At 40.5% G+C, this 13113-nt stretch overlaps 2 protein-coding genes across 2 annotated transcripts; one reads left to right on the top strand and one right to left on the bottom strand.

Moving 5' to 3' along the window:
• Nucleotides 1–260: 260 nt before the first annotated feature.
• LOC114360769 (sex-determining protein fem-1-like) lies at nt 261–1938 on the bottom strand. The gene is made up of 4 exons (XM_028315558.1): nt 1931–1938; nt 1566–1779; nt 742–894; nt 261–338 (listed from the first exon to the last, which is right to left on the bottom strand). The coding sequence occupies exons 1-4, from the start codon at nt 1936–1938 to the stop codon at nt 261–263; spliced, it is 453 nt and encodes a 150-aa protein (XP_028171359.1).
• Nucleotides 1939–2003: 65 nt separating this feature from the next.
• LOC114360768 (uncharacterized) lies at nt 2004–3170 on the top strand. Its single transcript, XM_028315557.1, has one exon. It carries the CDS (start codon nt 2004–2006, stop codon nt 3168–3170), a length of 1167 nt encoding a protein of 388 aa, XP_028171358.1.
• The last annotated feature ends 9943 nt before the right edge of the window (nt 3171–13113 follow it).

Below are 13113 nucleotides of genomic sequence, written 5' to 3'. Positions count from 1 at the left end.
TAATATACATCATCATCGGCGCCGCAGTCATCACGGCAGCGTGGCTGGCGTGGCGGCGAGTGCGACGCGCGGCGACTGTCGCGCCCCCGGAGGAGCGCACTACCGTGCGCCTCTCATCCATTCGAAGCAACTCAAGTGAAGACGAAGACCACAAGAACAAGACTAACAAGATACATAGTGTTAATACGATACATAATGTTAATAAGTCTACGTCGCCCATAGCAACTAGTAGTGCATCTCTATTTTCATAAACTTTACTTTCATCCCGCCTCCATCTCTGGTGGCCCGGAACATGTACGGTGCGTCACCGTACAATTGCAAACATCAGCAATATATTGCTATGCGCGGCTGACCCAATTTTATATTTTATGTTTTACATTATTTTAAGTTTAGTGTTCGATTTAGCAGCCTAACAAGTGGCCGCGACTCTCGTTAATCAATTATTGTACCTTTATACGTAATCAAGTAATAAATATCTACATTCAACAAGGAGTTTGAATCATTCTCTTCATAATCAACATAATCAAGAAAGGTGTATAGCTAGCAATAGACCATACATAGAATAACCGCTCATGTTCCCCAGTCGATGAAGCACCTGATGTCATGCCCTGAGTGCCCAAGCAACTGCACTCAGGAGGATTCGATGAGTGCTACTGACCACGCCACTCTTGTGGCGGAGTTTTGGGCTGACACTGTGTAGGTTTGTTGTCGACACGAAAAGAAGAAGACCGCTGACGTCACCTTGAGGCAGGCGGTGCGCAGCGCGTCGTCGCCGGCGCGCGAGGCGAGGTGCGGGTCGGCGCCGTGCTCCAGCAGCAGGCGCGCCGTCTCCACGCGGTGCTCCTGGATGGCGTAGTGAAGCGCCGTCTTGTGCTGCATGTCCAGCGCGTCCACCTGCCCGCACCGACCAACATTCGCATTGCACTGAGGCTGACTTGCAACACCTTACTTTAACTATCCATAACCAGTGGTTTTTATGTGGAATTTGATAGACTTTTGACGTGTGTTATAGCTGAAGTAAGATGATGCAGCCCAGGTTTAAGGCCTCAGCCTCGAATTCAGCGGGCAGCGGCACGGGAGCGGGGCAGGCAACGCAGACCCGTTCTCGAAACAAGCGAGCAGCTCGCGCGGCGCTTTAGCGGCGAAGTGTTGTGTTCAGGGTTGTGTTGTCGAGATATTTGTTTTTATTCGCAAACGAAGTGTCTGAACAACGGCGTCAATTTTATTTCGATTCAAATTTATTCCTAACGCTCGATTTATTGAGGTCAAAAGAAGGAGTGCGCTGCCCGCTCCCGCGCCGCTGCCCGCTCCCGCGCCGCTGTTTTCGAGAACCGGTCTATTTGACTTACTATACGCATAAGATCCTGCCGCTGCCCGCTAAATTCGAGGCTGAGGCCTAAAAAGCGCGCTTAAACGTGACACATCAAGTATGTATTACAGCAGAACATTGAAAATGATAAGTATTTTCAGCACTTCACCTGGTGGCACTCAAAACAATGATGATAACAAAATATACACTTTCAAAAATGGTGTTAAACAGACAGAGACTCAAGAGATGGCCTGACCTGCGCGCCGTGCTCGAGCAGGAAGGTGCAGAGGCGCACGGACTGCACGGAGTTGATGAGGCAGGTGCCGCCGTTGTGGTTGGGGCGGTGGATGTCGGCGCCGCGCTGCACCAGGAAGCGCACCACGTCCAGGTGCGTCATGAAGCAGGCCGAGCGCACGGGCGTGGAGCCGCTGTCGCTGGGCGCGTCCACGCGCGCGCCCGCGTCCGCCANCCTATCAATCAGAACTCAAATCAAGACAGCAAACAAGTTAATACAGCAAGTGTATCTCCAATACATGAAGAAAACAAGAAACGCGTGAAAAACATTGGTTTCAACTTTAAATCAATAGTATTGGCTCTACTTTATTTTATGAGCATACTTACAACAGCATCATGCACCTTCGTAAACACACCGCTGAAACAAAACCAAGGAATTTATTTCGATAAAATTTCGGATATGCAAGTAATAAGAGACGACTGGACTGTAGTGGTTTATTACAAGATGGAACCATACTGGCAAGGGATGAAGACATTCGAAAATTACTTCAATTACTTGGAAGATACATGCAAGAAACTGAACGAAGAAGTGCATTGTGACGTCATTCTATGGCAGCTACGTCACAGCTACGACGAACTGCAACACTATAATACGATACTGATGACGCAACACACGCGCACACGCTCGCGCAGGCGACGCGGTCTAATCAACGCAGTGGGCTCAGTGGCTAATACACTGTTTGGAGTCCTAGATGAGAAGTTTGCCGAGCAGTATCAGAAAGATATTACTCTCATACATGATAATGAACAACATTTGGCATCACTGTGGCGAAATCAAACTTCTATCGTCGAAGCCGAATATAATTTACTGAAAAGAAGCGAGGAAGCCATCAATAAGCAACACAAATTAGTAAACAAACACCTAATTAAAATAGAAAACGCCGTGAACATACTTAATTCAGAGGTGTTCAACATTTCACAAGCAAATTACATGACGTTGACCGCTGTAGCTGCAAGTAACATGATACACGAACTGCGAAATATGCAAGAAACCCTGCTGAATACGGTCACCGACGTTTATCATGGAAGATTCAACTTCCATCTCTTATCACCTGAACAACTTAGAAACGAGCTAAGTGTCATAGCAAGTCAGATCTCAAGTGAACTAACTCTGCCCATAGATAATATACATGTTAGTTTACAAAACATATACCATTTATTGAATATCAAGGCCAGAATGTGCGAAGATTACCTACTGTTTGAGATAAAAGTACCTTTAGTCGGCAGAGATTCCTTCGAAATATTTCATCTCATTCCCGTACCAACTGCAACAAATCATAGCAAGATGATAGACACGATCCCAATATCAGAATTCTTGGCCATCAACTTAGCTAAAGATGCTTATATCACGATGATAAAAGAAGACATCTCCTCATGTCATCAGCAAGAGCAGACTTATTTATGTCAACTCAAGAAACCTGTATATCACCTCAAGCAAGAAGAAAGTCTTTGTGAATTAGACATCAATAAGAAACAATGCAAAACAGTTGTTCACCCCTGCATCAATAAGTGGGTCGAATTAAACACAATAAACAAGTACTTGTACTTTTGTTGTGAGAATAAATAACATTCCATCTCTTTCTCACATTATCTGTCATCTCGCTTGCACATCAATTACTCTTCCACACACTTCTGGAATATTCGAGAGAAAAAGAAACGGGACGGCAACATCGGACCTCTCGCTTCGAACATTCCAGAACTATGGTCCAGAACATGAGAGACAGAGACAGGAATATCGGGAGAGAAAGGGATGAATATAGCCCGGGGCCCTATAAATACGGAGCGAGGCGCTCCGGGAGACAAGTTTATTTAAAGTTGTTGTTTTGTTCAGTTCAGAGAACAAGTGCTCCAAGCAACAAGTGATCTGAAGAAGTAAGAACTGAGAAAAGGAAGCGAATAATAAACGCGAGAAGTCTCAGCAAGTGAAATAGTGGTTTTATTCCTGCAAGTAGCACCTACTACGCCTGACATAGTAAGGGCAAGCTCTCAACGGCAGTCATCATCGTCCGGTCAGCGCTCTCGAACACACACAAACGCATACAGTCCACTGCAGTCCACCACATTTTCCTGGTCCTTCGAGCCGGATCACCACATTTATCCATTTAGGGAACCCCTCAAAACCGATGAAAAGTCGTACTTCCCAGTATCATTGTAATCTATTATAAAGGAGGCTGACAATAGTGACTGAGTTTCTCGCGCTGCTTCTTCTCAACACTGGTCCATTTATTATCCCGAAGCAGTGGTAGGGTTAGTATTGGGACATGTAAAAGTGCTTTTTAAAAAGCCTATTTGCAAAAATAAATGAGTTTTATGAGTTTTATTTCAATCTCTGAAGAAGTATAGAATGTACTAGAGCCCTAACCGTCAAGTTATCCAAAGAGGGAAGACACGGAAGCCAGCCAGTTAGTTTCCAGTCGGGTGCGCGTCTGTCACGCTTGAGGTGCCCCTTACGTATTAGATCGGCCACGATCACATTAGCATGCAGTGATTCTTAGGTTTATGGGCGCTTTGTTATGTTTTTAAAGTCGGGGGCTTTCGTCACCCATGAGAAATCATGTTGCTATAGTGGACTGACCACTAGTTTAATTCTATCTAATGCTATTCGTGTGCAGAAACCTGAGCACGAGTGACTTTCGTGACTATACGAGGCTCTCACAATTGTATTCCTTAGACGCGCTCTTTTGTTTTTCATACAAAATAAACGATTACCATAGCGAAACGATATTTGTTCGTCTATCCGAGCTCTGTTAGGATCATAGTGGCATGCAGTGCATAAGCAATGCAGTGTCTTGACAAATTATTAAAAAAAAACTTCCTCGCACGCTTAAAAAACAACTTAACCTCAGCATTGCACCCAAATAAATTTATTAATGAAATGTAAACATTTTTGAATTTTGAAACGGAGCCGCGAGTTATTGTCCTAAAATTGGACATTCGTCAGCGGCTCGTCGTAGAAATTTGACATAGATCAGCTTCACTTGCTCTTGCAAGCACTAAAGCATTAATCTTCTATTTATTTATCGGCAGACAGTGGTGAGTGAGTTTGTTGCGGCGCTTCTTCTCAGCACTTGCCAAATGTTGGTCTCGAAGCGCTGGTAGGGTAAATAGATTATGAGACATGTAGAGGCTCCATAAGAGCAAAATATTTGACGATTTGTAAGTACTATTTCATAGTCTATACAAATAAAGAAATTTTGACTTTCACTTTGACTTTGACAATCAAGCTTCATGTGGTCGCAATACAGTGCCCCACAGAGCTCACAATATTCCATCGTAACGATAGTTTAACTACTGATAACGAAGCTAATGAGTGTACACCGTTTATGACATTATTTCCCCATCTAGCGATGTAGCCATACAAAAACTCGCACGTTCCAGATAAAGTGGGTAGAACAGATATATCGCTGGGTTCCTGTAAGGGTCGCCATGGTTTACATTTGATTGAGGACAATCTTAAGACAGTAGGACAGTTTTATACGCTGCTTCTTCCCAGCACTGGCCCGAAGTAGTGGTAGGGTTAATACTGGAACATGTAAAAGGTGCTTTTTAAAAGACTTCTGGCAAACATAAAGTGGGTTTTAGGAGTTTTCATGAGTTAGCTTTACATTGGCAACAGAAAAAGGTCAACAATATTAGTTTTTTTTGTGGAAACTACTAAACTGTTTTCGACTTCTGTCTGCAGGTACCTTATTTGAATAAAATTCTACTTATACTTAAAAAATACAAAAGCTTTATTTATAAATTGTCCTGCAACCAAAAGGCGGTTCAACTCCCGGTTCAGTCCTCTTTTTACCCGACTGCGCCAGAAGGAGGGTTATATTTTTAGATGAAGTTATCAGTCTCAAAAAGGCAGTTTAAAAATGAGATGTCCTACAAAATCTTGAAAGATGGCCACCGATGGTCAGAAGCGGCACGCCACGCGCCGCGGAGCGTGTCGTGGCGTAACTGCGGACTTTTGAGGTGAAGTAATGCTTACATACGAACACACCACCACTTTTGGTACAGTTGGTAGCAGAAAATGGTTATCTGTGCACCTAAAGTGCGTCTAAAAGTTAATAAAGTTAGACTTCGGTCTGCTAAAGCTAAAGGACACTTAGTCTTTTAGCGCATTTCGTTGCGGGTCCAATGACAGTTTAACTTTCCCCCGGGACAAACTTGACCTTCACTGGTTGGGTTTTTATTGACGGTCAAGCTGTAGATCCTGACTACACAGGAGTTGCAGCGGTGGGAACGAGAGGTGGGAATTCAAAATAAATAGCCCCGGTAGGCATCAGTGCTGGTTCTATCTATGAGAAAACCGTTGCTCTTGACAATTATATTAATTCTTCAATAGATATTATGTATTTCATAACCTTCCATCATCAGACTTCCACTACTAGGTAGGCTTCCTCTAATATACGACAGACATCTATTTTTTTTAAGGACAATAACTACTTATGTCAACGTATCTTGTCAGATTTTAATCCTATTGTGAATTCCAAAAAGTCTTGCTTTTATGCGATTGACTGTACCTGGCTGTAGGTACAAGAATAATTACAATGAATTCAAGAATACATTTCAGCGTTCAAGGTGAAGCAACAAGTTTACTGGATTAGTAAGAATTTTGAAAAGCTGTAGCATGTCCAAATCTAATGCTATAATAATACGTAACGCGTTGCATTTTAAAGGTTTAGAAATGTTTAAAACACACGTGTAAGATTTCAGGTGATCGCATAAATTGATAAAGTAGGTTTATCCAGAGAAATAAGAAAGGGTTCCATTCTAAACACTTCTTTCGAGTTGTTTTAAAGTATCTATAGTTGGTAGTAGTAAATAAATCTCGTATAGAGCTCTAGAAATCCCCATTCTCACTGTATATTTAGTGAGAGGCTACTAAACGAGCAATATGCAAACATCAGGCCCCCAACCCGTCTGACCTCTGGCAAAAGACTTCATGATTCACTGACTATGATGAGAGCTCTATGCCAAAACAGAGCATTGTCATCCGTCATCCATAATTACTCAGTAGAAAATCAGTTCAGACGAACGCTGGGAAGTATGTCAAATTCAAGATAAAAAGACGTGACTACCTACCGATTGACATCAGTACGGATAAAGTCATATTCTTCTTCTTAGTCGTTACGCTCTTGGCAGAGCGGTCGTGGTCACGTTGAGGCGTTGTTTACATCGGTTGTAGAGGCGGATACAACTCTCCGCACGATCTCCCTCCATCTCTCTCTATTGGCAGACTTTCTGGTGCAGTCACATAAGCCGTCTCCTACTGCTGCTTTCACTTGGTCAGTCCAGCGCATTGGTGACCTGCCACGCGATCGGGTTCCTTCGACTTTGCCCTGGACGACCAGTCGTTCTATGGAGTTGTCATCCCGCCTCGAGACATGTCCGAAGTATTGCAGTATGCGCGACTGTACTACGGTTGATAAACGCTGAGTGACACCGAGCTCCTGGAGTATGGACACATTGGTACGGAACTCTGTCCATGATATCCCGAGCATCTTTCTCCAGCACCACATCTCTAGGGCATCTATCTTCCTCTTTTCCAAGTCGCGTACTGTCCATGTCTCTGCTGCGTAAAGAAAGATGGGGAATACAAGCGCTCGCACAAGTCTAACTTTGGTGGCTTTGGTAATGTTGCGATTTCTCCATAACTTCCTCATAAAAGTCATATTACGAATTTATAATAAGTTACATCAAAAATGACTAGCAAGAATGGTAGTCTAAAAGATGACAGATCATTCAATCTAAGGGACATAAAACTCTTCAAACGGATACATCATTAAAATTATGCAAGTGCCTCTAGAAAGGAAGTTTAGTTAAGTTGTTAGGCCGAAATATAACACAATCGCTTGCGCAAGGCCTAAATCGGTAATCATGTGTTAGGCTGGGGACACACGAGTACACGCAACTTTGAATAAGATGATAGGTATTATTGCATGCGGGAACCTCGGTTATCTAAAAGATGTTGGAAAGTTTCTATCTGCCAATTTGTTTTTGCGAAGTTGTGGAAAGATCGTTTTGGGTCATTATGACTGCGTCTATAATACTTGTTAAGAATTATGAATTTATTTTCAAAATAACTGGGTCTATGAACTAAATACTAGTAGAAGATACCCTGAAATCAGCTATACAGAAAATATACTTTCAGACTTATTTTAAAATAATATTTCCCTGCGACTGGTCCTCGTCAAATTCAAAGTAGGCCAAATTCAAGCCATTGTGCTTTTTCTAATATTAATTAAGCTATACATTCTAAAGTTGAGAGTGTGATCTAAGCTTTACTTGCTGCATAATCCAATTATTACAATAAATAATTACGCGCACTCACAAAATCGCATGCCTCTAATGATTTCAAAGTAACTTGTTGTTATTGTGACACACTTAAGTGTTTTATGATAGTTATAAAAGCACCTAACATAGATATATTTATTATGAGAGTTTATAATGACTTCATAGGTGCTGGATCAACTTGATTGTGAGATAATAAATAAAATAAATAAATATCCTTAGACATTTTACACTGCGCTTCTAGTCCCAAACTAAGCAAAGCTTGTACTATGGGTACTAGACAACGGATATAAACATACTTAAATACTTTTTTTTTGTAAATACATACTTATTATACATAGAAAACACCCAGTCCAATACAAACAAATATGTTCATGCACACAACTGTTTGTACTGTGCGGGAATCGAACCCGCTACCTCCGGAATAGTAGTCCGTTTCGAACCACTACACCAAACGGCCGACCTAGGAATAGATAACGGTCGAGATAGGAACGATGATATTGAGGTTTGGGTAAAGTTTGAATGTGACTTAAGGATATGAATACAATGAGGGTTTTCGCGAATGAAAAATTCGCCAGATGGCAATACGTAGACGCGAGGTCCAAATGCTGCATGATTGGTTATTTTTGACATGACATTGAGAGATATGTCAAAATCCACCAATCACGCAGCAGTGAGACCCCACATCCACGTCCCGCCATCTAACGGATCTTTCATTCGCGAAAACTCTCATTACGATACCACGTAGCGTCTTCCTATGATTCGGCATCGTTTCACGATGTCGTATCGTAGTTTACGGGGTGTACTCCTTTGTTGGTACCGCATTCGATTTTTTAATGTTTTTGATGACAGATGACATTGACAGTGGCTCGTCGCGATGTCGTATCATAGTATGTGTAAGAGACCTTACGTTTTGGCGTTTAGATGACATTTGAATCTTCCTAATTTTAGCGCCAATAAACGTGATGTTATTGAGTTTCTTGTATGTATGTAGGTATGTATAGCCTAGAGAGGTTGTATTGAACACTTTAGAATCGAATAACAGTTTAATATTGCACTTTAAAAATCCATTCATCACTTCTCACAAAGATACAGAATGCTGAACGATCGAGACCTCTATCAAAGGCTGTAAGGTGAAAAATACCTGCTTATTATAAGCTATAATATTAATATAGTAATGATCTAATAATTATTAGGTGCGCGACCTTCGGCCGATCTGACGCGTTTGTGCATTATCTTTTAGTAAATCGTGATAGAACAGATATGTGGTTAAAACGGTGATCGATTGGTCAACTACGAGAAGGTCATAGTTTACCCAACTGCATAAATGGGGACTATGTTTTTCGATGCTCTAAAGTTTTTTTGACAGACGTCCTTGTACGAGGTCTGTTTTATGTAGAGACTAGCATAGCGGCCGCCCGCGACGTCGTACCTTTTCTCCCGTTAGCGGTTGAATTTTGCAAAATCTCATCTTAGTGAGCACCTACGTTCTTAAAAGAACCCCCATGCAAAATTCGAGACTCCTAGCACTTGTAGTTTCTGAGATTTCGCGATGAGTCAGTGAGTCAGTCAGTCAGTGACCTTTCTCTTTTATAGATATAGATTGGTAATTTTGCTATAGATTTGCCTTTTATCATTTTATAACGACGAATCGCTAAAAAAAGTCCACAATTTATAGTTTCCATAGTTTCCAAGTCCATAGTTTCTGTCTACCTCGGGCTATATGTTGGTTGTCTATTGCCAATTGTAGCTTTGGGATGGCCGAGACTAAAAGTCCCATAATAACACAGATCAAGTTGAAAGCTGGAGTAGAAAGCAGACCACAAGCTCTACAGTTAGAAGAGCAAGCTAAAGTATAAACTTGGAAACAACTATCAATGGACAACCGTTTATTGTTCACTCAACTTTAACCGCCTTGGTGTGTTTAACTTTCTTGGACTGGGCCATTAGATAAGCGTTTGTAAAAGCGGACTGTTTCTGGAGGGTAGACCAGACTGTGACGAGCTCGGACCACAACGTCTTGTGATTGAGACTAAATTGCGTTACTACCTAAATGTCATTTCACTATGGAGAAGTCTAAGCTTGAGCTTTCGATGGTTATGAAAATTTGGAACGAAGTCTTTTGTCAGCATACTAAATTCAGGGATTTATTTTCATAAATGTGGAAAGGTAAAGTTCGGATTGCCCGGTCATATTTGCTGCTGCTAAGAAACATTCTCTTTGTTCCAAGTTGCTCTAAAACTTCAAGGTAGTGTTTGTTTTTTTATAATTCTTCCCACATTAAGTTTTTAACAATAAAAAGTATAGGAGGTATTGTGGAAAATAAGGTTAGTCTTATTTTATTAATCTGTTCTAGCAGTATTTTTGCAGTTTACCCCCCATTTATCAATAAAGTCCTACCAACCTCATTGATTGTTAAGAAGGTAATCTTTACAGAAAATTCTTAAATCTTCCCCGCTATCTCCCCTGCTCTCGCCCACTCTATGGCCACACGTGCGTGGGGTGTGTGCACAGGTGCGCGGCTTCCGCCCCACCACCGGCCTTGGTATTTGCAACCCCCGGCAGATGTCTGCCCGACGGTTGTACACTTACCCGAGACAAAGAACCATGGACTATCACTTGATGTTTGAATTGAATTTATAATTTCTTCAAAGGTCTTTGAAGCTTAAACACTTAAGTATTAGGACTTTCTTTGAGACATGATAAGAAACTTTTGTCTGTCACAAAAAAACTTGCGTGTGCGTCTCTGTTTCAAAAACCGGGATAAAAACTATCCTTTATCGTTTACCGGGGACTTAAACTATCTCTTTGTCAAATTCAATCACAGTGGTTTAGGCGTGAAAGCGAGACAGACAGAGTTTAAAATAGTAGTGATTTGAAAGAAAGAAAAATAAATTATTTATTTGACAACTAAAAAAGTACAAGAACAATGAAGAGACAAGAGGAAAAAAAATGTTGCCAAAGAGGTCACCCACTCAGTATCATCTTGACAGTTGCCATTTTACTGCCAAGTGCCAAGACACAAATTTTTCAGTGTGTACCTTGTACGCAGGGGCAAAAAAAATGTAATAAAATAAATCTAAATTAATTTAAATTCACATTTGGACAATTTAACTTAAACAAAATGTTGTGAAATGTAGGGTTCGCCTTTTAAATACGTTATTTTATTCATCTATGATACTATCAATTTCATTAAAAAAAATATACGGGTCCCTCTGCAAACTCACGCGTGCCTAGTTTTTTGCTATCCTAGGCTCATTCAATGCACTGTTATTAAAAAGCATCTTGAGACCTAAGGTCAAGGTGTTAAAATGTCAGGGCATTTAGAGGAGCATCCATCTCAAGATGCTATCCTAATTATAGCATGTACTACACAATTAACTAAATAACATACTTAGGAAGATTTCGCGCACTTTCATTGGACATGTGGTTGTTATTAATTTTTTTATGATATGAAAATGATGGGTTTGCGTTTCGTAATGTTAGGGACTCGTCACATTAATTTGCAATTCAAAATCGAGAGATATATTTTGTGGTTACGATAAAAATATTCAATTTTAATAACGATAGGTTTTTTTTATGTGACAGGAGGCAAACGGATCACCTAAACTGGTACTTTAAAACTGCAAATGTCAAAAGTATAACAGTATTTAGGTAGATTCATACCGACTTACTAATAATTTCATTTAGAGATTGAATAAAAACCGGTAACACAATGATATTATAAAACTTTTGTTTTTATATAATATCTTTGCCGGTAACATAAACAAAATAAAATAACTGTATTTAACCGCTTGAGTCCCAGACGGCATTCATTAATGTCATAACATTGATTATCTATTGTGTCTAGATTCGCGGGCCTTGAAGAATTAATTAATAACGTAAAAGCATAAATTAATAAAATACTCGTAGCATCCCATTTAATGTAAGTAGAGGTACGTACAAATTATGAATTAACAAATTGTAGTACCACCGGATATGAAATTACTAGTTTTCCGCCGCTTTCACAGAAAAACTTTATAGCGCGCGTCCCTGTTCCAAAAACCGGGATAAAAACTATCCTATGTCCTTTCCCGGGACTCAACTAAGTATCTCTATGCTAAATTTCATCAAAATCAGTTCAGTGGGTTAGGTGTAAAAGCCACACAGACAGACAGACAGAGTTACTTTCGCATTTATAATATTAGTAGGGATGATCTCCAATCTCCAAGCAATGATATGTTCCTCACCCTGTTTTACATGCACATGAATAATTAAATGTACGGAACCTTCGGCAAAAGCTTCTCGTCTAAAAGCTTTCAAGATAAGTGCGAAGCTCGGGGCAAGTGTTTAAAGCATCGTGCATGTTGCATACGCTGTTTTATGTTTATGTTGGCGTAGTGTTATAATAATATGTAATTATATTATCTGCTTGTAGATAAAAATAGTTATGGTTTATTGCAGTCAGACCATTCAATTTCTATGTTTGAGGTTTGTTGACATTGTGCCCCTGAAAATTGATTCCATATTTTTTTACAGGCCTATCATAAGATTGGGGCAATAATTTCATTGGATTTAGGCCAATGATGTCCATTATACAGGACAGCAATTGACTGTAGAGCACTCTCTAAAACGTAACATTGTTATAGCAACATAGAAAGTAAGATTTTCTTCAGTTTTGTGTTCAGCCTCTGCCAATTAAATACAGTATTATTAGTAAAACTAGGCGGACCACCGATTTTTAGTTGGTCGATAGTTGAGCCAGATTTTAATTTGTATGAAGAATCGGCCAAATCAAATCGGTGTAATGTGCGCACTTCCATACATTGCCCATACTGATGAACTGCCCAACTAAACTATCGGTCGACGAAAAATCGATTGTCTGCGTCTAGGCTTAGGTACTATCGTCAAAAATCTTACTATTGATAACCTTATAACACTAACAATAACAAGAAATACAGTTATGCTCTACTTTATTGTCTTTACGAGGCCGACTATTTACTATTCAAGCTCATGAATAACCACATAACGTATTACATAAAATTGTCACTGTAGGCGTCACGGATTGACTCGTTGCGGATCAAAGTGCCCGCGAACAGGAACTCGGTCGTAAATCGATTTCTAATCGATACGAGCGACGTTAATCGCTCGATTTAGACCGAAAGGTTGATAAGTGTCCACCCACTCGTTACTAGTCGATGTTTTGGCAGGTGGATTAACGATGGCAAGATAAGCGAACTGATTGTGAT

Source organism: Ostrinia furnacalis, unplaced genomic scaffold (genome assembly GCF_004193835.3).
Source record: "Ostrinia furnacalis isolate ACB-3 unplaced genomic scaffold, ASM419383v2 OfSCF5169, whole genome shotgun sequence".
Lineage (NCBI taxonomy): Eukaryota > Metazoa > Arthropoda > Insecta > Lepidoptera > Crambidae > Ostrinia > Ostrinia furnacalis.
This window is presented reverse-complemented; position numbering and strand designations above follow the sequence as displayed.